The following is a 27,816-nucleotide window of genomic DNA, read 5'->3' on the forward strand; positions in this document are numbered from 1 at the left end:
AACATCTGTAACACTTTGTACTGCAGTCATACAATAGTTTTAATCATTTATGCTAAATTTAATCTCAGCAGTAAAGAAACTATGTCTCATACTTGATAGGTCCACCACAATGCCTTACATACAGTAAGTGCTTAATACAACTACCTTGAATGTTTGTGATCAAGAGCACCATCTAATAACAAAAAGTTACCTTCAAGTACTTAGTAAAATATACCATGTGGCTACTTGGAAAACACTTATTGACCTGTACATATTTATTTCACAATGTCAGTAATAATAGTGATGACAGTACTAATAACAATCGACAATAGATTATATATATATGTATATATAAAAACACACACATAGATATAATACCCACAGACACACACACACACACTGAAGCATGTAAGCATGAAGAGAATTAACTGTCTAAAGAACTATGATATCAAGAACCCAATTCTCTAACACCAGAAGAATCACAGCATGTGAGGTTTATTTTTCCTTCTGTCAGATAATGATTGAGGTAAATTGCAGTAGTTGAAGAGTTTATATTGTGGATCAGTTTCAAAGTTCATAAGAATTTATGAATCCCCTATTTAATGTGCCAGGCCCATAAGAAGCTCACAATCTAACAGGAGACAGAAAGCAAACAAATAGGTTCTAACAAGCTATACACAGGAAAAAATAGGAAATCATCAACAAAGGGAAGGCACTAGAATTGAGAGAGGTTTAAGGAAAGGATTCTTATAGAGGGTGGGATTTTAGTTAGGACTTGAGGGAAGCCAGGAAAGACAGGAGATTCTGATGAGGTGGGAGAGCATTTCAGGAATGGGAGACAGCCAGCAAAACCGCACAGAGTTGAAAGACTTTGTGTCTTATTTGAGGAATGTCAAGGAAGCCAAGGGTGCTAGCCTGTGAAGGCCTCTGAAATACGGAGAAATTTGTATTTGATTCTAGAAGGGATATGGAGTCACTGCAGTTTTCTGGGGTAACCAGTGCTGGAAAGTGTGATCAGAGGGGCCACATAAGTAGGATGAAACCAGGTCTTAGTAAGTAAAAGTTTAAGATAAAAGTAAGTTTCTTAACTATGGAGCAGACATTTCAAACAACAGAATGGAAGAGATTGTTAGATCTGGAGAGAGATGTGGGCAGATAGGTTGAGGAGAACAAGATGTGAGGGAATGAGAAATGGCATATGTATGATCCCAGTCAGGGGTTCACAATCACTGGGGCACTTTCAGTGACGAATAAGCAGATGAAGATACAGGAGTGGACAGGAAGCAGGAACTGGCAATTTGAGGTAGATCTGTTCTAGAAATAGGCTCAGAAGCAGTGGAGATGGTTTGGGGGAAAGACAAAAGCCAGAAGTCCTGAGACCAAGATTTGAGTTTGAGGCATCATAGGAAGAGTCAGGAAAAAGGAAGCCAAAGGAGGAGGGCTGAACTGGAGCTGATGCAGAAGGCAGAAGCCATAGGTAGACAGGCTAAATTCAGGGCACTCTGGAAAGTCTCAGGGGGAAGGCCACACAGGTCAGCCAGGACTGGATCCCTATGAAGCAATACTCATTGAGAAGTCGTAGAGGTAAAACAGAAGGCACAGGTACCTGGCTGGGACTGGATCCAGGTGAAATAGGCCTCCCTGGGAAGATTCAGAGACAAAAACAAGGGGCACTGTTTCACAAACGTCTTAGCTACCAAGCTTCACTTTATTCTCCACTCTTAAGTAGACCTCTTTCATAGCCCATTCCGTCCAGCCTTGCCTCTCCCTCAAAGCAACATTTCAGGAACACTAATCTACACTAGCACTATACTATCTGTTAAGCCTGACTTTGGCAATAAAAAAAAGGTGAGTTTAGTTACTTCACAGTTGTCTGTATCTACATACCAGTTCCCTTCAAACCCTAACCAGCTGTTCTGTCAGTTTCCCAAGTCCTTGGAATCTATGTACCAGCAGGCAGAAAGAATTCCCAGATGAAGAAACTCCCTCTACCAATGCAGGCTGAAACCTTCTCTACAACTTGAGACTAAGATTAGAGACTAAGTTACCTGAACTCAGATCTTCCTATCTATCAAGTCAGTATTCTATTCACTATGCCATTCTAGCTCTCAATATTAACAATTTATTAACTCATTAACAATAAAAGTACGGGAAAGAAAAGAGATAAAAAAAGGAAAGGGATGGATGTAACTTACAATGGAGCTAGAGATGACAGGATTTGTCAACTGACTAGATAGGAAGTGGGGGTGGAGAGAAGAGGGAAATGCAAAAGGAGTGAACCTTGGTGAACGTCTAAAATTACAGAGATCTATCAATCATTTCCCCCTTAAATACTTTTTATCATTTATACAACACAACCTTAAAGTAGAACGTCAGTCTAGTTTTCATATTTGTATTGGCAGCAATGGAAAGAGCACTGACTACAGAGGACACGGCTCCAAAATCCTGCCTCTGATGATTACTAACTATGGCGTGCTATCTGTGTGACCTTAAGCAAGCCTCCACCTTCCTATGCCTCAGTTCTTTCATCTTTAAAATGAATGGGTTGATCTATATGGGGCCTCTAAGGTCTTTCCTGGTTTTAGATCTATGATCTATGAAGCTAACACATAACAGGTGTTTATGGGCTGAAATGAATCCCTGTGGAAGGAAGGAGGGAGGAAAGGAGAAAGAAAGGAACGAAATACTCTTAAATCGACTACTGCATTCAACAACTGATCCAGTTCGAACTTTTAAAAGCACAACAGTCTGTACTTCCTTACCTAGCATTAGGCTCAACTCCAGACCAGAGGGTCTGAAACAGACAGATCCAAAGGCCTTTTCTCTCAGAATACAACAAAAGCATTCCCTTGCAACAAAAGAGAATTAAACAAAACCAACTGACACTGCAACGTGGCAAACTCCATTAGGCAGCTAAGAGAAGGAAGGTAGATTTCTTCATTACCAAGATTAGCCCACACACCTAAAGTGTGGGGCTTTTTTGTGTATGCCTTTCATTTTTTTTAAGAGGCCATTCTTGGCTTCATTTCCTATTAAGCCTTAATCAGTGAATAGGGGTTGCCTCAGTCAAACTGATACTTGTTGAAGACCTTAGCTTGAAAAGGCCAAGGTTCCCCACTGCATACTAGGCCATCTCCAGTCGTCCTACTCTATATCTGGCCAATGGACCTCGATGGCTCCAGAGGTGAAAGCGAGGCTGGTGATTCTGCACAGCCCTCCCTCACTTAAATCCAATTCATTTGCATGTCATGGCATCATCTCCCTGATGTCATGGTCCTCTTTGAGAACAAGGACAAACAACAAGCCTCCACCTTTCCAATTTTTGCATATCAGCCAGTCCATAAACATGCATTAAATGCCTACTATGTGCAAGGCACTGTGCTAAGCACTGGGGATATAAAGAAAAAGCAAAAGACAGTCCTAGCCCTTGACGTACTAATAAATCTAATGAGGGAGACAACATGCAAACAACTCTGTACAAACAAGCTAAATACAGGGCAAACAGGAAATCATCAACAGAAGGAAGGCACTACTATTAAAGAATGATTGGGAAAGGATTCCCATAGAAGGCAAGTTTTTAGCTGGGACTTGAAGGAAGCCAAAGAAGACAGAAAGTGGGAATGAGGAAGGACGGCATTCCAGGCATGGGGAACAACCAGTTAAAAATTCCTAGAATCAAGAGATGAGGGTGTCTTAGTCAGGGAAAAGCAAGAAAGCCAGCACCAGGGATCGAATTGTATACAGAAAGCAATGTGAAGAGTTAGAAGACTGGAAAAGTAGAGGGGGGAGCACCAATGTCATAAAGGGCTTTTGAATGCTGAAGGACTTTATATTTGCTCCTGGAGGCAACAGGGAGCTACTGGAGTTTCCCGAGTAGGGGGTTGTCATTTCTTACAGCACAACAATATAACCATTTCATTCACACACTACAACTTACTCAGGAATTTTCCTATTTTGTTTCCAGCTTCTTACTACCAAAAAAAGTTCTACTAGTAATATTTTGGTACATATGAAATCTTTCTTCTGGTATGTGGTCTTCGGGGGGGGGGGGTTAACGCAGCAGTATGTTCTCTGGGTCAAAAGAATTAATTCCAAATTGTTTTTCAGAATGGCTGGACTAATTCACAGATCTTCCAATGGCTTTTTTTTTCTTTTGCAGTATTTTACACTGCTGACCACTTCCTTCCTTATTCTTCTAACTTCCTTCCTTATTCTTCTATGGCTTTAACCTCTTCCTTGTTTCCTTCTCTGAAGGCCACCCCCCTCTTACAGTATTCTTCCTAAAACTCTAGCAGGGGTGGGGAACCTGTGGCCCTCTGACTGAATCCAAGTCCTCTTAATAAAAGGATTTGTTCTGTAAAACTCAAAGGGCACACCCAAGGCCCTAGGAGGCCAAATGTGGCCTCAAGGCCCTGGGTCCCCAGCCCTGCTAGACTGTCTTCAGGCTCCTTCTGAAGAAAAGAGGAAAAAACCCACCATTTTTAAGATTGTACATTCCAAAAACTGCAACTCAACATGTTCAAAACTACTCTATCTAAATTTGCTCTTCCTCCTCACTTCTCTATTATTGTGTATAGGGCCATCAATTCTCTCGGTCACCCAGATCCAAAACCCTCACTCTTCTCTACAATTCTCTTTGTCACTCATTCTTTTTTCCCTTTCCCTTCCATTCTCATTGCAACCAGCCTAGTCCTAGACCTTCATAAGTTCATGCCTAGACTACACTAGGGTAGCTAGGTAAGGCAGTGGATAGTGGTGCACTGGGCTTGGAGCCAAGAAGATATGAGTTCAAATCTAGCCTCAGACACTTACTAGCTGTGTCACTCTTGGCTAGTCACTTAACCCTTATTTGCCTCACTTTCTCATCTGTAAAATGGGGACACACTGGAGAAGGAAACGGCAAACCACTCCAGTATCTTTGCCAAGAAAATCCTATGAACAAAAAGTCCAGGAGGTCATGCAGAGTCTGACATGACTGAATGACTGAACAACAAGACTACGTAAAGAGCCTACATGTTTCCTCCTTTCTGGTCTCACTCCCCTACAGTTTTCTAACGCACAACTCTCAAATAAATTTTCAATAAGTTCCTCATCCTGACCAAGGCCCTCCATAATCTGGCTTCAACCTACCTTTCTAAACTTTTCATATTATTCCATGCTTTGAGCTTTCCCACCTCTTCAACCTTTACTTCAGTTTTACACTTAGATTCCTAACACCCCTCCCCTCCAATTCTAACTGCTGAAATTCTACTCTATCTTCAAAACCAACCACAAACGGTTGCCTTCTCTGGTCAAACACAAATGCTGCCTTTTCTTTTTCGGGTTTTTGTGTTTTGGTGAGGCAATTGGGGTTAAGTGATTTGCCCAGAGTCACACAGCTAGTGAGTGTTATGTGTCTGAGGCTGGATTTGAACTCAGGTTCTCCTGACTCCAAGGCCGGTGCTCTATCCACTGAGCCATCTGGCTGCCCCAACGCTGCCTCTTCTTGAAGGTGACTGTTTTCTACCTACTCTGAATTCTCACAGTACTTTGAAATTTGTCTCTCATCCATTTAGTATCTATTTTGCATGTTATGTTTTTGTAAAATCAAAGAATATTTGACAACATCCTTGTGGAAGAACTAGTCATATTTATCTTTATATTCCCCTTAAGACTCATCAAAGCCACTTTTATCCTGTATCCACCCATGTGGACTTTTCTCCCAGCAACCTATTTATACCATCTCATTTTGAACTACTCTTGTCCACATATTCCAACACATGATCCACAGAGGACATTCCCAACATGCTAAGGGGTCTTCCTTTTATTTCTTCATAATACCTATATATGAGTGGAGCACACGGCCATCTACTGCTTACTTTTTTTTAAAAAAAACTCCCCATTTAAGAAAAAAAGTCATATATGAATACCAATTAAAACTTTTTAATCCCTCATTTCCTTCAAAGGTCATCTCAAGCACCATCTTCCAGCATAAAGTCTTTCCTAATCCCCCTTAGCTCTTATTGCTTCCCTTCTTTCTAAAAGTCCCTTCCTTGTCTACACATAAATATACAGGTTGTCTCTACAGATAGGCTATAAACTCCTGGAAGGCAAAGACTGTTTGACTTGTCTTTGTATTCTTTACCTCTAGCACAATGCCTGGTACACAATAGGAATTTAATACTTACTGAAGGAACATAAAAACTAAGATAAGAGCATCTGAGTAAATCAAAGTAAAACTAACCCTCAAACCACTCTGATCCTTAAGGAGAAAATTTAATGACATAATAAACCAAGACTTATCTCAATACAGGTCACATTCTGATATAACCAATTCCTAAATTTTGTTATATTACTTGAGAAGTCTAGCTAATTTTAAGTGTGTGGTCTATGATTCTGAATTAAATTCACCTAGCCTGCCAAGTTCACTACAATTTAGTCTACTACATGTTCACTAAATTAAGTGGATGAGTGACCAAATATCACTAATATTAAATAACATCCTATTCAAGTAATACAATAACATTTTAAAAACCAATTTTCTGCCCAAAATACTGGTATATAAAAAGGGGAAAAAAACCTAAAGGAAATGGCAACTTTTTTTGAGCCTGTGAGATGAACAGAGGTCAAGAAAAAAACCTGAGAACTTTAACGAGAGGGAAGCACCTAACTACAATATTGAATCAAGTTTTAAAATGTAAAATATACAACTAAAAAATCCCCCATTATTCATTTTCTTGCTCTGTAGGGGCTTCAACACATCCAGATAGCCAGGGTCTGATTCAATTAAGGGGAAAAAATGACTGTTCATTCATTTTGTTCTTTAACTAATACTAGAGAGATGTGCTTCTGTCAGCTACAATTACCTATGACTTCTAAAAACCCTAGGAAATTGTTGTCTGAGACACATAAAGGTTTTCAACTAACTTGCTAGAGTTGATACAGGTATTAAACACACTACCTTCATGTTGAGATTTAGAGTTGGGAGAGCTGTTTCAGGTGTGAAAAAATTGACTTAGACCTTCTCTATAACCATTGGTAATGAGTTCAAGAGGGACCTTAAAAATGTTGGGGTGCTACCTGAGATGATGAGAAATAGATGTGCAGGTCCTAGTGTCCTGAAAGAATTCACTCTGACAGTTTCCAATTTAAAGAAAGGCATTTATTCGGGTGATGTATCCAAGTGGGCCTGGCCCCCATAAGGCAGAGCCCCAGTGGGCTCTATTCCATGTGGGAGGCAGAGCACAGGCCACAGGCCCTGCTCCCCTAAGGGAGAAGAGTGGCCCCCTGCTTCCTGTAGGAGGAAAAGGCCTTAGCCAGGTCAAAGGAATGGTTTAAATACAATTTTATGGAATAGAGGGCAGGGGACAAGAGAATGGGAGGAGCAAGCATGGCTCCAAAATGCCTGGGATATCAAGTCTGGAGGTGATAAGCAAAGAGAACAGAAAAGGAGAGAGGAAGAGTTGTTCTGGAATTGAGGGTGCTTTGTGAAAGCACATAAATAAGTCCACAGCGGGGGCTTCAATTCATAGTCCTCTTTGATCACTCTTCTAGCTGGTCACATCCTGCATCTTACCTCCTATCTCATGTCCTGCTTGCTCCATCTGCCTCAAGCACTCTGTTCAACCTCATACATACTAAACATCTTTCTCTTATGCTTTCAATTTCTTGCACTATAAAACTTGACTTCTCCCTGAAGACACTATCCTTACTTAGCCTCTCCAGTCCTAAATGCACCTTCTCTCAATGCCACATCAACGCCTGCTAGATGTCCCCAACAGATTTCCTGCAAAAACTCAGTATGTCCAAAACAGTCACCTCACAATGCAGCTCTCTAAACTTCTCATCTTCTGTTGAGAGGTCCACCATCCTTCAAGTTCACAAACTTGGAGTCAAATCCCTTCCTCTTCCCTTTATCCCCATATCCATATCCTATCAGTTGCTAAGTTTGGTTGATTCTACTTCCACACCTCTTTCATCCACCCCCTTTCTCTTCACTTATAGCTGATACTTTAGTTTAAACCCTCAGCAACCTTCTAGCCAAATCCAGACATGAAAAAAATCTCCACTATAACATATCTGACAAATGATCACTCAGTCTCTCCCTAAAGACTTGCAAGGAGGGGCAACCCATCACCTCTTGAGGAAGCCCTTTTTCATTTTGTGGACATCTAATTCTTAAGAAGCTTTTCCTAACATCAAGCTTAAATCGGTCTTGTTGCAATTTCCACTTATTACTTCTTGTTCAACATTCTAGAATGAAATAGGTAAGTCCAATCTCTCTTCCAAATAACAGCCCTTTAAATACTTGAAGACAGCTATCAACCATCATGTGTGTCCCGAAGTCTCCTCCAAGCTAAACATGCCCAATTCCTTCAACTGATTCTCATATGACATGCCCAAGCATCCTGGTTGCCCTCCTCTGGATGCTCTCCAGCTTACCAAAGTGCTTCTGAATCATGGTGTGCCAAGAAAGGAACACAAGGCTCAGATAAAGTCTGATGAGGGCAAAGTACAATAGGACTATCACCTTCCTATACCCTGAAGCTATGCTTCTCTTAATGCAACCCATTAATTACCTTCCTAGGTACCACTTCACACAACCGACCTTCTGAGCTACATGATGTCCACTGAAACCCCCAGATCTTTTTTAGATAAACTACTATCTAACCATGCCTCTCTGATCTTATACTGAAGTGGATTTTTGTACCCAAGTGTCAAAGCTTTACACAAATTTCTCTCCATTGAATTTCATTTTATTAGATGAAGCTCAATGCTCTACCCTGTGGATGTCTTTTTGGATCCTGACTGTCACCCTGTGTGTATGTTAACTATCCCAGCTTTGTGTCACTTCAAAATTTAATGAGCATGCTATCTCTATAGCTTTGTTAAAGTTACAAAAATCAATCAGCAAGTTCTTATTAAGTAACTAATAAATGCTAAAGACACAAATACAAAGAACTAAAAAAATCCCTACTTGAAAAAAGCTTACGACCTAACAAGGAAGACAACAAAAACATAATTATGTACGGGATAAATATATTAAATATAATATTTAGAAGTAAATGCAAAGTAGTTTGACACAAGACAGTCTGAGAAAGAAGATGCTAGCAATTGAGGTGATTAAGAAAAGCTTCCCATAAAAAAAAATGCCCAAACTGTTTCTTGAATGAATAAAGAAATTCTTGGAGACAGCGATGAGGACAGTGAGAGCATTCCAGGCAAGAAGGATGGCAACTGAAAAATGCAGTTAGGAGATGGGAGTGTAATGTTCTAGGAGGCTAGATCACTGGATCACTGTGGGAGGAGAAAGCATAAGAAGACTAGAAAGATAAGAAAGGGCCAGGTTATGGAGGGCTTTGAAAGCCAAACAAAGAATTACATATTGACCCCACTGATTGAATGGGAAAGGCAAGAGAATGACATGGTCACATCTGTGCTTCAAGCAAAATCAATGTGACTGCTGAATGGAAGATAGACTAAGTGCAGAGAGAATTGAGGCAGGGAAATCAACTAGGAAGCTATATTGCAATAGTCAGGCATGAGGTGAAGAAGGCATATATTAGGGTGATGGCAGTGTTAGGAGAGAAAACCACAGGAACTGGCAACTGATTGGATGGTGGGAGTGGGGGGGGTTGGAGAGTGAGTAGAGATTAATAGCAGCTAATATTTATACAGCACTTCAAACTGCTTTATAAATTTATCTCACAACAACCTTGGGGAATAAGTGCTATTATGAGCCTCATTTTACTAATGAGGACACTGAGGCACAGAGAGGTTAAGTGACTTGCCCAGGGTTACACGGCTAATAAGTGAGGTTGTACTGAACTCACGACTTCCTGACTCCCAAGTTCAATGCTTTATCCCCTGCCACATCTAGCTGCCCATAAAGGAAGATACCTCTCTGGGTGGTAAGCACAGTTGACTGGAGCCTGGGTGACAGGGAAGATGGTGATGACCTCAAGAGGAAGAGGAGAGGGTTTGGAGGAAAACATGAGTTCCATTTTGGACATATTAAGGGACTGGAAAGAAAGGTTGTAAAGACCTTTAAAGCTAATAAGTAGGGTTTATATTTTATTCTACAGACAACAGAAAGTCAATGAAGTTGACTGAACAAGGAAATGACATGGTCAGATGCAAACTTATGGAAAACTTCTCTAGCAGCTGAATTGCCCATAAAACCAGTTCCGAAAAAATCTTATTATATTGATTAACCCATATTTGTCTTCTCCAAAAGAAAAGCATGATATACTTTATCAAAAGTTTTACTAAAATTTATGTAAACCATATCTACAGTATGTCCCTCATCTACTTGTTAAATAATCCTGTCAAAAACGGAAATGAGAGCAAGATTTATTCTTGATGAATCTGTTTGGGCTCTTCATATTCACCTGCTAGGTACTGGTTCTATCAATCATCTCTTTAATGCTCTATTCTAGAATTTTCCCAACAATAAAACTCAATGGCAGTTTTCAGACTGCCCTCTTCTCTCTCCTCCCCTTAAAAAAAAACAACATTATTTGCCCTTTCTTAAATCTTGTGGCATTTCTGCTATTCTCCACAATCTTTAAATACATCAAACATTTATTAGGTAATCATATCTTCCAATTCTTAAATTCGGTAAGGGCAGCAGAGACAACTGCAACAATTGGTCTAATTTCTAAGCTTCCAAAATCTCCCCTCCCTAATCCATCCTTTATACAGTTAACTTTGATATTACTAAATATCACAGGTGCAGACCAAGTCCTGTAAAGATACAAACTCCTTTGTAATTTTGTATTTTAAAGTTCTTCATAATACAGATCCTGTACAGTTTTTATTCAGTCAACTAGCATTTAAGTGCTTACTATGTGGCTGGCTAAGAACTGGTGATACAAAAGAAAACAAAAATAAAATTCCTATTCTCAAGAAGCTCACATTGTAACAGATGAGACATTAATTATGTACATATAAGACAATATACAATGTTAATGGAAGGTAATCTCAAGGGAAAGCGTCTGGCCAATAGGGATTAATAGAGAAAGGCCTCCTTGGGATATTTTGAGTTGAGTCTTAAAGGAAGGTAGAAGGCAGAGATAAGGAGGGAAAGCATTCCAGTCTTGGGGCATAGTAAAGGCTTTTAGACAGGGTATGGGAGTGTTGCATGTGAACAATATAGCAAGCAAACTAGTGTTTCTGGATCATAGAATTCATGAAAGAGAATAAAGTATAGGAAGACCAGAAAGTTAAAGAAATTGTGAAGGACTTTAGATTCTAAACAAAGGACTTAATATTTGACCCTAGAGTTAATGGAGTATGGAAAATGACATGACCTTTATCGGGACTTTAGAAAAATCACTTGGGCAGCTGAGTGGAAGATGAACTAGACTGGGAAGACTTTGAGTCAGGGAGACCAATCAGCAGGCTATGGAGATAATCCAGACAGGAGCTGATAAGGACCTTCATGGGGTAGTGCCTGGGTGGGTAAAGAGAAGCAAACAAAAACAAGAGATGCAGTGAAGATCAATAAAATCTGAGAACAGATTGAACATGGGGAGTGAGGTAGAATGAGTTAAATGCAAGTTAAATGAATGACTGGGAGATGCCCTCAAGAGTAATAAGAAAGTTGGGAAGAGGATGGGGAGGGAGATGGTGAGTTCTATTTTGGACATATTGATTTCCTGATGCCTATTCACCCAATTTGTTCAAAAGGCAGTTAGTGATAAGGATTCTAGGTAATCAAGAGAAAGATCAAGGTAGGATATAGAATTTGGGGAATGATCTGCATAGAGAGAGAGGATAGTTGAACCTAAGGGAACAGCAGGAGAAAAAAGAGAAGGCTTAGAACAGATCCTGGAGAGACACTCAAGTCTGTGGGCATGATATAAATAAAGATACAGCAAAGGAGACTGATAAAAGAGTGTTAAGTCAGGAGAACAGGAGAGAGCAGTATCACAAAACACTGGAGGAAGGAGTATCCAGGAGGAGAATGATTGATAGTGTCAAAGGGTGCTGAAACAGGATCAAGACATTTAAGGACTGAGGCCACACTTCCACACTTATTTCACATTACTTCCCCCTTAACTCTACATTCCAATTACACTGATTTATTCAATGTTCCTCATATAGGTCCATTCCAGCTCCCACCTCCAAGCCCTTACCCAAGCTACCTGCTGTGCCTGAAATGCTTTCTCCTTATTTCTGCCTTCTGGAGTCCCTAGCTCCTTTCCATGTTGAGTCCCCTTCTACACCAAGTATTCCAAGTTACAACAAACCACCCCCAAATTATTTTTGATTTACTTATACCATGACGTTTTCTTTCCTACTCTATCATCAGTACAAAGTAAGCTCTTTAAAGGCTGGAACTGATTTTTCTTTTCTCTGTATTTCCACTTTCTAGTACAGGACCTTATAAACAGGTGTTTAACAAATCATTACTTAATTGAAAAGTTTCCATTTCATTCTTAACCCAACCTTTCCTGATTCAAGTGCAGTAATCTATCATTGCCTCTAAAATTATGATAATGCTTACACTGGGAAATTTGGAAAGTATTTTACATAGCAGGCCGGAATATTTTCCAGTACTTTTAATCATCACTTTTTTATAGGGAGCTTTACCTTCAAAGACTCACTAGGAAACTAACATCACTTTCCAATGGTAAGTATAGGATACATGTGATTCATTTATATTTAGGTCAGGAAACAGCATAAAGATTTAATGCACTAGATCTTCAAAACTTTAAGGAGAAATGCAAGTTTACAGAAGACTAAACTTAAAGCACTTTAGTAGTAGAATTAAGTCAAGATTACCCTGCTGTTCCCCTCTACAATATTCAACTATTTAACTTTTTATCCAACTTTTCTATTTCCAACTTGGTACCCCTAATTAACTGCTTACACAGCAGTTATGGTTATAAGAGGCAGATCCTTGCTTGCCGTCTCTTTAGGTAGGCTTTATTTCCTAGCCAAGTGGATACTAATAACATAGTCTCTTCCTAAACCTGGCAGGGTGTTGATACCATGACACAATTCAGATTATGTAAACCAAACCACTTCACAAACCTTAGAAGCACTATACAACTATAAACTATTCATTAACATTTAACTTTTGTTTGATTGTCCCACCTCCTCAGCAACCCGTGGCAATGGAGCCCCTCAATCTGATGGCTGTCTGGGAGCTCCTCCCTGGATCCAACTCCATTTAAAGACAGCACTAAGGAAATTCTCATCGTTTTCCACCTGGTTACTTTCCTGGACTTCATCAAACTCCAAAAACTAATCGTTCTCCAAGATGAAATCAAATCAGGAAATTCATACTTCCTCAGATCATTTCCTGTCAGGGCAGCATGACTTCACCATGCCCCCCAACAAAGTAACCACCGTTCCTCCTCTGCTTCTTTTTATGTGTTGCCTCCCCAGTAGGTTGTGAACTTAAGAGCAGGACTGTCTTATGCCTTTCTTCTCATCCCCAGGGCTCAGTACAGTGTTTGGTACAAAGGAAGTGCTTAATGTTTACTGACTTTGACTCTGCTTGTGCCAGTTGTTGGTTTTAGTTTGATAGGAGGATGGAGAAAGTTTCACATAATACTTAGAGACAGGGAGCAGCTAGGTGGCCAGAGCATAGAGCACTCGCCCTGGAGTCAAGAGAACCTGAGCTCAAATGTGGCCTCAGAGACATAACACTCACTAGCTGTGCAACTCTGGGCAAGTCTACTTAACCTCAATCGCTCCAACGACAAAAAAAAAAAAGAGCTAGCAGGGACCTTAGAAGACCGTTGTAGCTCAACTCCTTATATTACAGATGAAAAACTGGCCCATTAGAGAAGCAATTTGCCCATGGACACACAGGTTTGTAACCGGCAAAGTCTGGACTCTGGCCCAAATCTTTTCGGCCCCAAAGATTTCGTTCCAATCTTTACTTCGTAAAGCACGGCTACAGTCTTAAAGTTTCTATTAGAGAACGGATGGGAGAGGGAACAAGGAAGTTAGTAATGCCTACAAATATCTCATTTTTATCCTCACAAAGACTCTGGTATGGAAGGTGCTATTATTATCCCCACCTTACAGTTGAGGAAACCAAGGGAGAACAAACAGCTAATAAGTGACGACTCTGGCCAGACACCAGGTCAGCCATTCACTCAGTGCCCAGCTGCCTAATGAGATGGCTAATGCTAAACTCTCAGAAACGTAGTGGCAAACCTGTTAGTCGAAAACCTTTATTAAGTCCCTACTAAGTGGAGGGCAAATTAGCCCAGGATCCGGCGATTTGAATAGGAAGTATAACAAACCCAGTCCCTGTGCTTCAGGAGCTGGCAGCCTTTAAACAGGCCTAGCTCTCTCTACGCACCTTCAAAGCAAAACACAGAGAAGGAACCGTAAAGACCACGTGTCTCCGATGGAAGGTACATGACCTAGACTCGTTCCCCTCAGGGCATGGGTTCTTTCCTGGGATTCCAGATTTTTTTTTTGATACATTAAACTTCAGTATAGTTTCCTTTGTAATGGTGCATTCTTTATTTTGTGCATTATTGGGAGAAGGGGGTCCCTAGGTTTCATCAGCCAGCCCAAGGAGGTCCAACACGGCACAAAAAGGGGTAATGGCCAATTCCGAAAGTCATTCGGAAAACGAAACGTGCAAAGGAAACGTGCCCACATGCCACTCTGGAGATCTCATTGTTCCAATACAGCAACACATTTCCCCCTTGTGATCCTAAGCAAGGGGAAAGCGAGTGGAGAGGCTCCGTAAAGACTTCGGGCTGGGGGCCCCCCGAGAGCCCCCAGGCCTATGCAGGGGAGAGCCAGCAACGCGGCCGCCGCCCGCCCCCGGCCGCGCCCAGCCCAGCGCCCACGAGAGGCCTCCGCCCCGCCCGCCCCGGGCCGGCGCCTCCTCGCCCAAACCTGGTCCCCCGGCCGGAGGCTCCCGCGCCCCTTCTCCCGCCATTTTCCCAGCGGACGGGCGAGGAGGTGCCGGCGCCGCGCCTCCGAGCAAAGGGCGGAAAGGAGCCCGGGCCCGTTCCTTCCTGCCTGCCTCCCGGCCCGCGGGCTCACCTGGCAGCGGCACACGATGTCGGCGTCCTGCGACAGCAGATCCACCACCTTCCCTTTGCCCTCGTCGCCCCACTGCGCGCCCAACACCACCGTCACTCGGTTCCCTCCCGGCCGAGCCACGGGGTGGCCGCACTCTCCGTTGGGCACCGAGGCCACTGCGGAGCCGTTCTCGGTCAGCGACATGGCTGTCGCAGAGGGGCACGCAGGGGAGGCGACACACGACAAGTGAACGCGGCTCCCCAGCGGATGCCGCCGCACATGCGGAGGGGAAAAGAAGCCCGAGGACGGTCCCCGCCCCTCGTCCGGGGCGGCCACCACCCCGCGGCCCGACCCCGCCCCGCTTCCCTCCTCCTCCCCCTCAACGGGGAGCCATGACTGGCCCGCGCCGGACGGCCAGCGGCCCGAGGGGGGGCAGAGGGCGGGGGCAACCGCCGCCTCCAGCCGGGACGCGGCGCCCTGCCCCGCCTCGCGCTCCGATGATTGCGAGATCCAAGAGGCGCAGGGGCGGAGCTTGGAGCGCGTTCCGCGACCCTCGCTCCTCCCTCCTCCCTTCCTCCTCCTCCCTTCCTCCTCCTCCCTGCGCCGGCGTCCGAGACCGCGCCCAGCTTTGCAGACCGGAGAGGTGCTGGACGGATGCCCCAACGAACGGACCACTCCCGGCGTGCAATGCACAAGGGTCGCGCGCTGCATCCCGTTGCAGTCGGGCCCCTCCGTGAAGCAATGGATTCTGGGAACTGTAGTGTCTTCTGTTTGCAGGTGTCACTGTAGGGGGACCAGCCCGAGGCTGGCTGGGGCTCTCAGACTCCGGCTTCCCTGGCATTTTAATTTTTTTTTTTCTTGAGCCTAGGAATGGTTGAACAAAGAGGGTTCTGCTTCTTCCTTCAGCGATTTCTGCCCGATTGTGGTACTCTAAATTAGAGACAAGTAGCAAAGCTAGTCTTCTGAAGGAGTAAAGGAACAAACAAACTGTAGCAGAGGGAGAAGGGGGGGATATAAACTCAAGACGGAGTAATTGTTAGAATAATAACATTTTAGAAAGGGGAGGAGGACTTAAAAGATTTCTTTCCGAACGCTCTCTGACTAAACAGACCTAAGGAAGTTAAAAGACGTGCCCAAGGTCACAATCAGTAACTGGCTTGAAGGTTTGCAAGGTGCTTTGAATACCTTATATTATTTGAATATTACAGGTATTGTCTCCCAATTTACTGATGAGGAAAATAGGGCTTAGAAATGTCAAGTGACTTGCCCATGATCTCACAACTACAACAGTGCTGCCTCTACTAGCTAGTAACAGCAACAGCACTTAACAAAGTTCAAGATTTCTGGGCTTGTCACATATGTTGTTATGGGGATTATTTTTAGCACAGTGCTTAATAAATGCTTGTTGCCTGTTTGAAGGTATGGATTGAACTAGATTTCCATCATGTACCTTTCCTTTGTGGTTCTGAGAATATAGTGTCTTTTTATCATTAAGTAATTCTGCATTTTTGACTGGACTAATTCACAGTTCTACTTGTGAATTTATATGCTCATTTTCCTAGCTAACCATGAATTTTTCCATCTTTGGCAATCTTTGCTATGTTGATAGGTGTCAATGAATCAACAATCATTTGTCTTCAGGCAGTGACTAAGAATGGTGCTAAGTGTTGGAGATGCAAAGAAAGACAAAGACTAGGCCCTACTTTCAAAGGGATCCAATTCAAATGGAGGTGGGGAGGGAGACACCATGCAAATAACTATGTAATACAAAATATGTACAGTGGAAGTGGAAGGTAATCTCAGAGAGAAGACACTGGCAACTGAGTCAAGTGGTACCTTAGTTTTAATTTTCATTGCCCTGATTATTAGCCATTTTGAGCATATTTTCAGGTGATTGTTCATAATTAACTTTTTGAAAATTGTCTATATCCTTTGACTACTGATAATATTGGGAATGGCTTTTAACCTTTTAGATTTGTGTCAATTATGTGTAGCATTGGGATGTCAGAATTTTATCAAAAATAGTTTATCAGTTGATATCTTTTTCCATTAATCCATTTGCATTTATTTTTAACAGAAGCTTTTTTATTTTTATGTAATCAAATTAATCTGTTTTCCTTTTGTAGTGTTAAATAGTTAACAAATTTATCCCCTGTTCTCAATCCACAAGAGAAAATCTTCCATTCTCTGACTTTTTGATGGTCAGCTTTTTAATGTGTATCTTGTTTAGACATTAGACATTAGAAATTTATTGTGGTATATGGTATTGTGAACCATTTTGCCTCCTCCCTACCCCCCACCTGAGAAAGGACTAAAACCTGGATTGGCCAATCAGGAGAGAGACATTTGTGGCCCACTCTTTACGCAACCTACCATAATGCTTTGCATACTCTGGCATAACAGACATGCTTTGCTTTGCTCTCTGAATGAACCCAAAATGCCCCTTCTGTCAGCAGCTACAAGGCCGAATGAAGTTGACCAGGAGCATTCTTCTGTTTATGACTACCGAGTATAAGGTGGACACTATCTTGAATAATGGGAATTTTCTTATGTTTTCTTATATTATGTTGTGCCATGTTAATGAAAAAGAAACACAGACATCCTGGATCTATGATTTCAATTGACACCTTGATATTCTCTTATTTTATTTACAACCTAACCTGTTAAGAAATTCCTTTCTCCTATTATGGTTGACACATAGGGAGACTATAATTTTGGTTGACACAGGCATCGTGAATTGTTATTACCCTAAGTGTATGAAGGGTCTCCTATAAAGATATAGGTTGTTTACCTATGAGTTCAGAATTATTTTCTGACTCCATCATGCATGATTCTCTGGCTTAATGAGAATAAATAAGCACATTATAGCATGTATACAGCCTGATTATGTTTGTTCCTTGTTCAAACCTTTGGTAAGGTGAGCCCCATTCTTTTTGTTCTTCAACAAACCTTTGGTAAGGGGGAAACCCCATTCCAATTGTTCTTTGGACAAACCTTCGGATAAGAGGGAAACCTATTGTGTTTGTTTCTTTGGACCAAACCTTTGGTAAACAGTTGACAATACCAATCACTATCTAAATATTTTCCCCCAAACTGCTACATTATTTTCCCAACACAGTTTGTTGACTAAAGAGTTTTTGCCCCCTGTTTGGTGTGGCTTTATATTATTGGAGCTAGGACTAGAGTGTTTTATCTATTTCCTGCTATATCTTATCACATTTATTCCACTGAACAACTTTTCTATTCTTTTGTGTCTAGTCCTGGCCTGCATAACCTGCAGCCAACAGGTGGCCTACAGCCTGAGAGCTGCTTGCGGCATGCCAAAGGATTTCCTCGACATTCAAAGGATTTTTTTTCTACATTTTTCACCATGGCATCCTCTACTCCCCCCACCCCACCCCAATCCCTTGCAGTACAACAAGCAGCCAGAGAGTTGTAATGGGCCTACAGGCTGAAGGTTGTGCAGGCCTGATCTAGTCATTAAAGTTACAAAATTGTTCATAGCATTTGATCCAGTTATAACACTATTGGATTTTTACTGAAAGGAGTTTTCTGACAACAACAACAAAACTTAACTGTTAAAAAAAATTCGTAGCAACACTGTTTACAATTGCAAAAAAGGTGGAAACTGAACAAACTGAAGTATCAGAACAAAATGGAATATTATTGGACCACATGAATATGAAGAATTCAAAGAAATATGGAAACACATGTATGAAGTGATAGAGTAAAAAAAAAAAAGATAAAACCAAAAAAAATTATATACGATTACAATACACATGGAAAACATTGAATGACACTTAAGGATATAACCAGGAATAAGTCTGCACAATTTAAAAAGTTGAGGAATGAGGCCTTTATTTGAGACTTGGAGTATATCTCTTTGATAGATATAGATGTCTCACAGACTTCTCACTTAGTAGTTTGGTGGGGAAAAAGAGAGAAGGGGAAGAGCAGAGATTGTTAATCTGGTTGACTGTGGGGATGGTAGTGCTCTCCTCAGAAGGAGGAACAGATTTAGGGGGAGAAGATAATAAGGTTTCAGGTTTTTTTTAATGATGTGTCTAAATTAAATTTATCCATGAAAGTTTAAGAACAAAAAAGATGTTGAACTCAGCTCTTCCTGAGGCATATTCTCTTTTCTACTCCACTACACAGCACAATTTAGCACTTAAATATATTGACCAGTTGACCAGTTCTGTTTTTAAAGTTTTATTATTTTTACACCAAAGTTTGTTCTATAACTGAAGTGCATTCTATACTACTAATCAACCTTCCCTTGTAACCAAAACAAAAACCAGATAAGCAAAATGAACCAACACAGCCACTATATCTGATAGCATATGTAATATTCCTTTTCCAAAAGGAGTGAAGTTATCCATGGTTCTTTTTTGTTTGTGTAATGGGAATCTGTCACTTGTGTAGACCCCATCATCTTGCTAAGATGGCACCTCCACATGGAGCATACTAGGGAGTTACTTCTAGTAGAATCATGATAAGAGCATGTGTGGACATTCTGTAACTGGTTTCAGGTTGTCTACCACATATTTGGGAAGAGTCTTTTTCAATTGGTTACATAACCAAAATTGTTGGGAAAAGTCTGAATAGACTCTAGCCATTTCTTTTTGCTGCATTAGTTTCTGAGGGAGTGAAGTGACTGTCTCCCTCATAGCATCTGCATTAGAGGAATGGCTTTAAGGCCTCCTTCTCTACTTCCCCATGAGGCCCCCTCAAGAAACAGGCTGTTTTTTTAAAAATTCTTTTATATCCCAGGTGTACGGAGTAAAGTCTCCAACCTTGGAAGTTTCAAAGTACAAGCCACCCAAATCTGGGAGTCCAGGAATTCAGGCAGGATGTTGCATCCAGCCCAGCACTGAGGCTTCTCAGATTACATAGAACAATCCTCTGGAGTGACCTTCAGAGATTCCAGTCCAGCAGAAGCTAGCAGCAATGCCACCTTTGGATATAACCTACCACCTTCTTTGTGCTTCATCTTAGAGCTATTAAGAGGTATTGAGAGAATACAAAAACTGTTGGCTGGATTCAAGACAAATTTGTACTTTCTTATTTCACCTGGGCCTTCAGTCCACCCTAAACCTTTCTTAACAAAGGACTTAGCTGTCTATTTTAATTAAAAGATGCAAGCTTTCACCATTCTCCTCCCAACCTTGTGTTTTCTACTATTCTCTCCTTACTCACTCCCCCAAATTAAGACCAACTTTCTTACTGAAACTACCCCCTTCTCCTGTGCTTTTTAATCCGTCCCGGTGCTATTTCTTTGACTCTATCAACCAACCTCCCTACCTCTTGCTTCTTTAATCTTGTCTTTCCTAGCTCCCTACCCTTTCTACTTGCAAACATGCTTTGGTCTTTCCTATTCTAAAAAAGGACCCTTCCTTTGACCCTGCTATCCCCTCAAGCTTCTCTTTTAAATACTTTGTTACAAGGGATGACCCCCTGGAGAAAGGGGATGTTGGCCAAGTGTCAACATATTCAGAAAGTAATATTTTTCACAAAGGTGATGACTCCAGGAGGAGATTTGAGAAAACTCAAATGTACAGACAAAAAGATATCAAGGTTTTGTTTAAGGTTTAGTAATGAAAGGGAGAAGAGAGAGAGAATGTACATTGATTCTTTACAACAAGAAGTGAAATTATTGGAAGCAAAAGATAGCTTTTTTTTTTTAAGGTTTTCCTGCAGGGCACAGATTATGCACATATTAGAGTAGGTGTTCCATAAATAATCAATTCAACATTTATTAAAAGTGACTACTATGTACTAGGGATACAAAGATGAAAAATTACGTTCTCCATCCTCACCGAGCTTGCTACCTATTAGTGAGAATATGCTTGCTAAAGATGGGAGTTCCTCAAGGCTATGTCCTAGGTACTATTCTTTTCTCCTTTTATCCTTGTCTGTCTTGGCAACCTCATCAGCTCTATGCGTATTCCTTAGAAATCTATATATCCAATCATTGTTTCCAGCCTCTTGAGCTTCAGTTAAACATCACCAATTGCCTGTTGGACATTTCAAAATAAATGTCCTAGAGATATCTCAAATACAATATATCCAAAAATTAACTCATCTTTCCCCCAAAACCCTCTTCTCCTCCAAACTTTGCTATTTTTCCAGTGTCCTGGGTTCATAACCTCAACATTAACCACTGGCAACTAGATATTGCAGGGGATAGATTGTTGGACCTGGAGTCAGGAAGTCTTGAGTTCAAATTCAGCCTCAGGTACTTCCTAGCTATGTAACCCTTGGGCATATTACATAACCTCTATTTGCCTCAGTTTCCTCAGCTGTAAAGTGGATATGATAATAGCCCTGACCTTAAAGGGTTGTGAGGATAAATGAGCTAATATTTGTAAAGTGCTTTGTAAACCTTACAGCACTAAATATATGCTAGCTATAACTGTACTCTTCATTCTCCATCATGTCACATATCCAATCAGTTGCCAAATCTTACCATTTTACCTCCATGATATCTCTTACCTCTGACCTCTTTTGTCCACTTTAATAGCTACACCTTAATTCAATCCCTCATCACCACTCACTGTAGTTATTGCAACAACTTCCTAATTGATTCCCTGCCTCAAGTTTCTCTTCATTCCAGTCCATCCTATATACTGCTATCAAGTAATTTTCCTTAAGCAAGTCAAAACATTACCTTCCTGATGTCATTGGTCCTCTATAGCTCTCCACTTCTCTGTTTAAACAAGTAAAATGTAATAAGATTTCCCTGGGTGTGCCCAGATTGCCTTACAGGGCGGCTCCCTAAATCCCCTATAATAAGGATGAGGGTAGCTTCCTTTGGATAGCTACATAGGTGGAATGTCTAAGTTTTTAAAACTGACCAGCCTGGGATAGTTTCTTTCTTTATGGCTTATGCTCTTTCCTGCACGTTTGTGCTTGCTGTGTCCAGAGCGTGAAAACTTAAGTTCAACCACAGCCCAGGTGCCATGAACTAAGAGAAGGACTTCCTTCTTCTGCTCACCCTCCCTTTTACCCTGGCTCTGAGAAATGGGATTTGGGGGCATTTGACTTGTTCTGTTTCATTTGTCTTTCCCAGTTCCAGGTGCTGGCCTTGGTTCTTGATCTGGGAGTTTAAACCATGAACACTTTGGGGTGAGGATTGTAGACTGAATGGTGTAGCCAGCAAGCTATACAAGGAAGCCCAGGGAAGCCAGGGTACCTAAGACTAGAGCTAGAGTCAGGTTTTGGACTTGGAAATGGGACTGTGTGCTCTATAGGGACTGATAGAAGCTATAAATTAATCCCTTTCCTCTCCTCAGAGACATAGGTGATATATACTAGGATGGAGGTAGGGGAATAACCTCCCCCAAGTTGAGGGAGTATGTTTGTATATTTGTTAATGTCCTTTTGAGGTAAATATTCCTTTGTAAAAGTTAATATGACTGTTAGTAGCTAAATGGAACTGAGATGCAGGGACCATCCTCTACACTTCGGGAAATATCATCAGTGTGGGCTGGAGTCAATGACAGAGAGTGTAGACAACCCCAGCCCCCTTAAGGGTACTATAGAACCCAGAAGGAAGGGTGAAATGTAACATATTTTACCTTCAGGTGATGGAGGCCAGGGTAATTGAGTATTACAAAAGTTAACAGAAATATATATACACACACACATATATATATATATATATATATATATATATATATATACACATACATATATATATGTATGTGTATGTATATTTTGTCCTTCCCAGACCCATTGCATTGAAAAGAAAGGGAAAGAAAGGGGGAAAATTGTAGCAAATATGCATAATCAAGTTAGGAAAATTCCCTCAGTGGATCATAAAAATGGGAAAAGGACTCACTCATACAAAAATATTTATAGCAGCTCTTTTTGTGGTGGCCAAGAACTGGAAATTGAGGGAATATCCATCAATTGGGGAATGGCTAAACAAATTGTGGTATATGAATGTAATGGAATACTATTGTTCCGTAAGAAATGATGAGCAGGTAGACTTCAGAAAAACTTGGAAAGACTTGAATGAACTGATGCTGAGTGAAATGAGCAGAACCAGGAAAACATTGTACGCAGTAACAGCAATACTGTGAAATAACCAACTTTGATATACTTAGCTCTTCTCAGCAATGCAATTATCTAAGACAATTCCAAAAGACTCATGATGGAAAAGGCTGTCCACATCCAGAGAAAGAACTGTGGTGTCTCAATGCAGATCAAAGCATACTATTTTTGGGGTGTGGGGGGATTTCTTTCTTGCTGTTTTTCCCTTTGGTTCTAATTCTTCTTTCCGACATGACCAGTGTGGAAATATGTTTAATATGATTGTACATGGATAGCCTATATTAGATTGCACACTGTCTTGGGGAGGGGGAGAAAATTTTAAGTTCAAAATCCTATAAAAGTGAATGTTGAAAACTAAAAATAAATATATTTTTTAAAATTCCCTCAATGATTATATAGTATGTATAGATATATAAGTAGATAGATGTATGTATATGCATGTATCTATATAAGTATGTATAGTATATGTGTGTGCTATATACCATATATATGTATATAAAAATTTTATGAGTGTGTGTATGTTTAATTCTGCACCTTTAATCCATCACATCCCTATAATGGATAGTATGTTTCATTATTGATCCTCCAAAGCCATGAATGATCATTGTATTGATCATAGTTCTTACAGCTTTCAAAATTATCTCTTTTGTGTTATTATATAAATTGTTAAGTTCATTTCATTCTTTATCAATTTATGAAGTCCTCAAAATAGTTCATTTTTACAATATTTATATTATATTATAAATTGCACTGGTTCTGCCTATTTCATTCTGCATCATTCATAGAAGTCATTCTACATCTCTCTGAAATCATTAATTTTCTTATTTCTTATAGCACAAAAATAATCCATCACATTCATATATGACAATTTACTCAGCTATTCTTCAATTGATCATAGTTTCCAGGGTTTTTTTCCTACCACAAAAAGAACTGTTATAAATATTTTTGTACATAAATGACCTTTTCCTCTTCTTTGATTTTTTCTTTTTTTTTTTGGTGGGGGGGAGATGTAGACCTGCCATGGCATAACTCAGTCAAAGGGCACCACTGTTTAAATTTGAATATAATTCCAAATTATTTTCCAGAATGATTATATCCATTCATATGTCTACCAACACTGCATTAATGTGCCTGTTTTCCTTCCACCCTTCCAACATTTATCATTTGCCTGTTTTATCATCTTTGAAATTTTGGTAGGTGTGAGATAAAATCTCAGAATTGCTTTACTTTGCAAAACTAACCAGGTAGGAAAATTTCCTGTTGGGAAACTGCAACAAGAGGGTCCTACGTTAGCCTTCCCAAATTTGCCCTCCCTCCCTTCCCCCACCCCCACCTCCAATCCTGGGGACAGATATCAACCATTAGCAATTCACAAATCTCACTCCCATTTAGCTGCTGGAATTTTTCTTGAAGTGATGAAACATAGGCTTAAGGACACAAACATAACTGAAAATAAAGCTCAAAAAGAAAAATTCAGTCCTCAAAGATTTTACTTTAAAAAGTAAAATGTCATTAATCATAGCTCATAACTAGGTAGCTATTATAACTCTCATGTTGTTGCAATAAGTTAATTAGCAATAAAAGTTTACCAGATTAACAAAAGTTTACCACACACACAATTTGACTCGGTATCTTTTTCTTCTTCTTTTCCCCCAGTTTAAACATCCTGGTGTAAAATATCAATCACGAGAAACTAAGAAAATAATTACAGCCACTTTTGGAGCCAAGATAGCAGAGTGAAGCAGGAACTCACCTTAGTGCTACCATATTCCTCTCCAAACAACCTTGGAATAACTCCTCAAAACAAATTTGGAGTGGTGAAGCAGTTTTGCAGCACAGGACAACTTAGAGAATCAGCAGGAAAGTTCTGTCTCACTGAGGTAGAAGGAGACCTCAGTAGTGCCCAAGCAAGCTGGAGGCAGGCATACCCCATGGGACTGGCAACAAGGTCTCAAGCCACCAGGAAGGCCTCACCCCCAGTGCAAGCCAGCAGTAAGACCCCAAGGCAAGCCAGGAAAACATTGTACATAGTAACAGCAATATTGTGTGATAAACAACTGTGAATGACTTAGTTATTCTTAGTAATACAGTGATCGAAGAAAATCCTAAAGGACTCATGATAAAAAAATGCTATCAACCTTCAGAGAAAAAAACTAATGGAGTCTGAATACAGACCAAAACATACAATTTTCCTTTCTTTCTTTCTTTCTTTCTTTCTTTCTTTCTTTCTTTCTTTCTTTCTTTCTTTCTTTCTTTCTTTCTTTCTTTCTTTCTTTCTCTCTTTCTTTCTTTCTTTCTTTCTCTCTTTCTTTCTTTCTTTCTTTCTCTCTCTCTTTCTTTCTCTCTTTCTTTCTTTTTTCTTTCCTTCCTTCCTTCCTTTTTTCTTTCTGTATTTCTTTAGATTAGAATTTTCTTCCACAAAGTGACTAATATGGAAATACATTTTACATGATTGCACATGTATAACCTGTATCACATTACTTACCATCTCAAGGAAGGGGGAAGAGAGGAAGGACAGAATAGAATTTGGAAGTCAAAACTTAAAAAAAAAAGGACATTAAAAGTTATTTTTAACCTGTAATTGGGGGGAAATAAAATATTATTTAAAAGAAGAAAAAAAATCATTACAATCTGGAATTCCACATTGTTTGGTCAGGCACTCAAAAAAAAAAAGCAACAGAAAAACATTGGCTAATTAATGAAAATCTCCTAATCTCCAAACTAACAAATATCCATCTTTTACCATATCGTATATTAGCCACATAAGTAAAATTAAATCTCTAGGAGTGGAGTCTGTTAAGACTAAGTGGGTTTAAGATGTAACTTCAATACATACTATTCCAGGTATAACTTCATAATTTTCATAATCACATGTCAACACAAATCACTGTTATACTGTAAACAAACTTGTAAGTCTTCCTCTGTTCCATTTGTTAGGAAGTGTTTATAATACAAGAGGGGACCTTATTTTCTGAGTAAATCAATTCACAGGTTCTTTCACAGGGCTGATTAGATTTTATGAATTTAACCAAGTTTACCAATAAGAAGATTTTACAAGGTATCTCTCTCTCCTACTATTTAATTAATTTTTTTCCACAAAATTATTATTCTTCCTTTTTAAAATATATCCAATTAAATTAAATGCTTCACAAGTTATAACATTATAACAACAATTTCCAATAACTTCATAATTTCACAGTAACCAAATCAAAAGGAGTTGAATTTTCCAATGGCACAATCTCATCATCCTTTTAACAACATATCTTATACAATGGTTTCCCAGAATTTATAATACAAGAATATTTGGAAACAAAATAACAACATTCACAATATCATGAATTTAAAACATTAAACAAAACTTATTACTAGTCAGCTGACATCAAATCAGTGAAATGCATTTCCAAATTATCTTGCAGAGAAAACCAGCAGGTGAACTGCCAGGCATGAGAAAGCCAGTGACCAGGCCTCTGTCCCCAGTGCAAGAAACTTGGAACAATGCCATCTGTACTCTAGAAGCGAAGCTCAATTTTAAAAGTCACAAAATAGGCTAGAAAATGAAGAAAAAACCAAACAAAAAAAACCTGACCATAAAAGCTACTATGGCAACTGGGAACATCAAAACACAAACTCAGAAGAGGACAACAATGTCAAAATACCTACATGTGAAGGCTCAGGAGAAGTAAGAATTGATCCCAAACCCAAAAGTTCTCTTGGAAGAGCTCAAAAAGGATTTTAAAAATCAAATAAGAGAGGTAGAAGAAAAACTGGGAAAGGAAATGAGAGGGATGCAAGAAAATCATGAAAAAAGAGTCAACAGCTTGGAAAAAGAAAACCTCTCCTTAAAAAGTAGAATTGGCCAAATGGAAAAGAAGGTACAAAAATCCATAGAAGAAAAGAATTCCTTAAAAATTAGAATTGGGCAAGTAGAAGCTAATGACTCTATGAGACATCAAGAATCAATCAATAAAACCAAAAGAATGAAAAAAATAGAAGAAAATGTAAAATACCTCATTGGAAAAACAACTGACCTGGAAAATAGATCCAGGAGAGAAAATTGAAGAATTATTGGATTACCAGAAAGCCATGATAAAAAAAAAAAAGCCCACACAGCATCTTTTTTTTCTTTTCCTTTTTCCAATTACATGTAAAGTCAATTTTTAACATTCATTTTTTAAATAAAATTTTGAGTTCCAAATTTCCTCCCTCTTTCCTTCCTCTCCCTCCTCCCTAAGATGGTAAGCAATTTAATATAGGTAAGATATGTGCAACAATGTAAAAATATATTTCCATATTAGTCATGTTGTAAAAGATGAAACAGAACAAAAGGAAACTATGAAAAAAATAAAGTGAAAATACCATGTTTCTATCGGCAGTCAGATTCCATCAGTTCTTTCTCTGGATGTAAATAGAGTTTTCCAGGATGAGTTTTTTGGAATTATCTTGAGTCATTGTATTGCTGAGAAGAGCTAAGCCAATCATAGTTGATCATCCTTAATAATATTGCTGTTACTATGTACAATGTTCTCCTGGTTCTTCTCAATTCACTTTGCGTCAGTTTATGTAAGTTTTTCCTGGATTTTCTGAAATCCATCAGCTTATCATTTCTTATAGCACTATAGTATTCCATTACATCCATATACCACAACTTCTTCAGCCATTCCTCACTTGATGGGTATCCCCTCAATTTCCATTTCTTTAACACCACAAAGAGAGCTGCTACAGTTTGTATATGTGGGTCCTTTACCCTTTTTATGATTTCTTTGGGATACAGACCTAGTAGTGATGTTGCTGGAT

The 27,816-nt window shown here is 39.9% G+C and overlaps 1 protein-coding gene across 1 annotated transcript in view; it reads right to left on the minus strand.

The window, feature by feature from the left end:
• ADSS2 (adenylosuccinate synthase 2) overlaps window positions 1–15,293 on the minus strand; it is a 48,944-nt gene extending 33,651 nt beyond the window's left edge. The window contains exon 1 of the mRNA XM_020982096.2: window positions 14,986–15,293. Within this exon, the coding sequence (XP_020837755.2) occupies window positions 14,986–15,168 (183 nt within the window). The 5' untranslated portion in view covers window positions 15,169–15,293. The remainder of the gene's footprint in view (window positions 1–14,985) is intronic.
• Between the last annotated feature and the right edge of the window lie 12,523 nt (window positions 15,294–27,816).

This window comes from Phascolarctos cinereus, unplaced genomic scaffold, assembly GCF_003287225.1.
Source record: "Phascolarctos cinereus isolate Bilbo 61053 unplaced genomic scaffold, phaCin_HiC Scaffold_5;HRSCAF=322, whole genome shotgun sequence".
NCBI classification, from domain to species: domain Eukaryota; kingdom Metazoa; phylum Chordata; class Mammalia; order Diprotodontia; family Phascolarctidae; genus Phascolarctos; species Phascolarctos cinereus.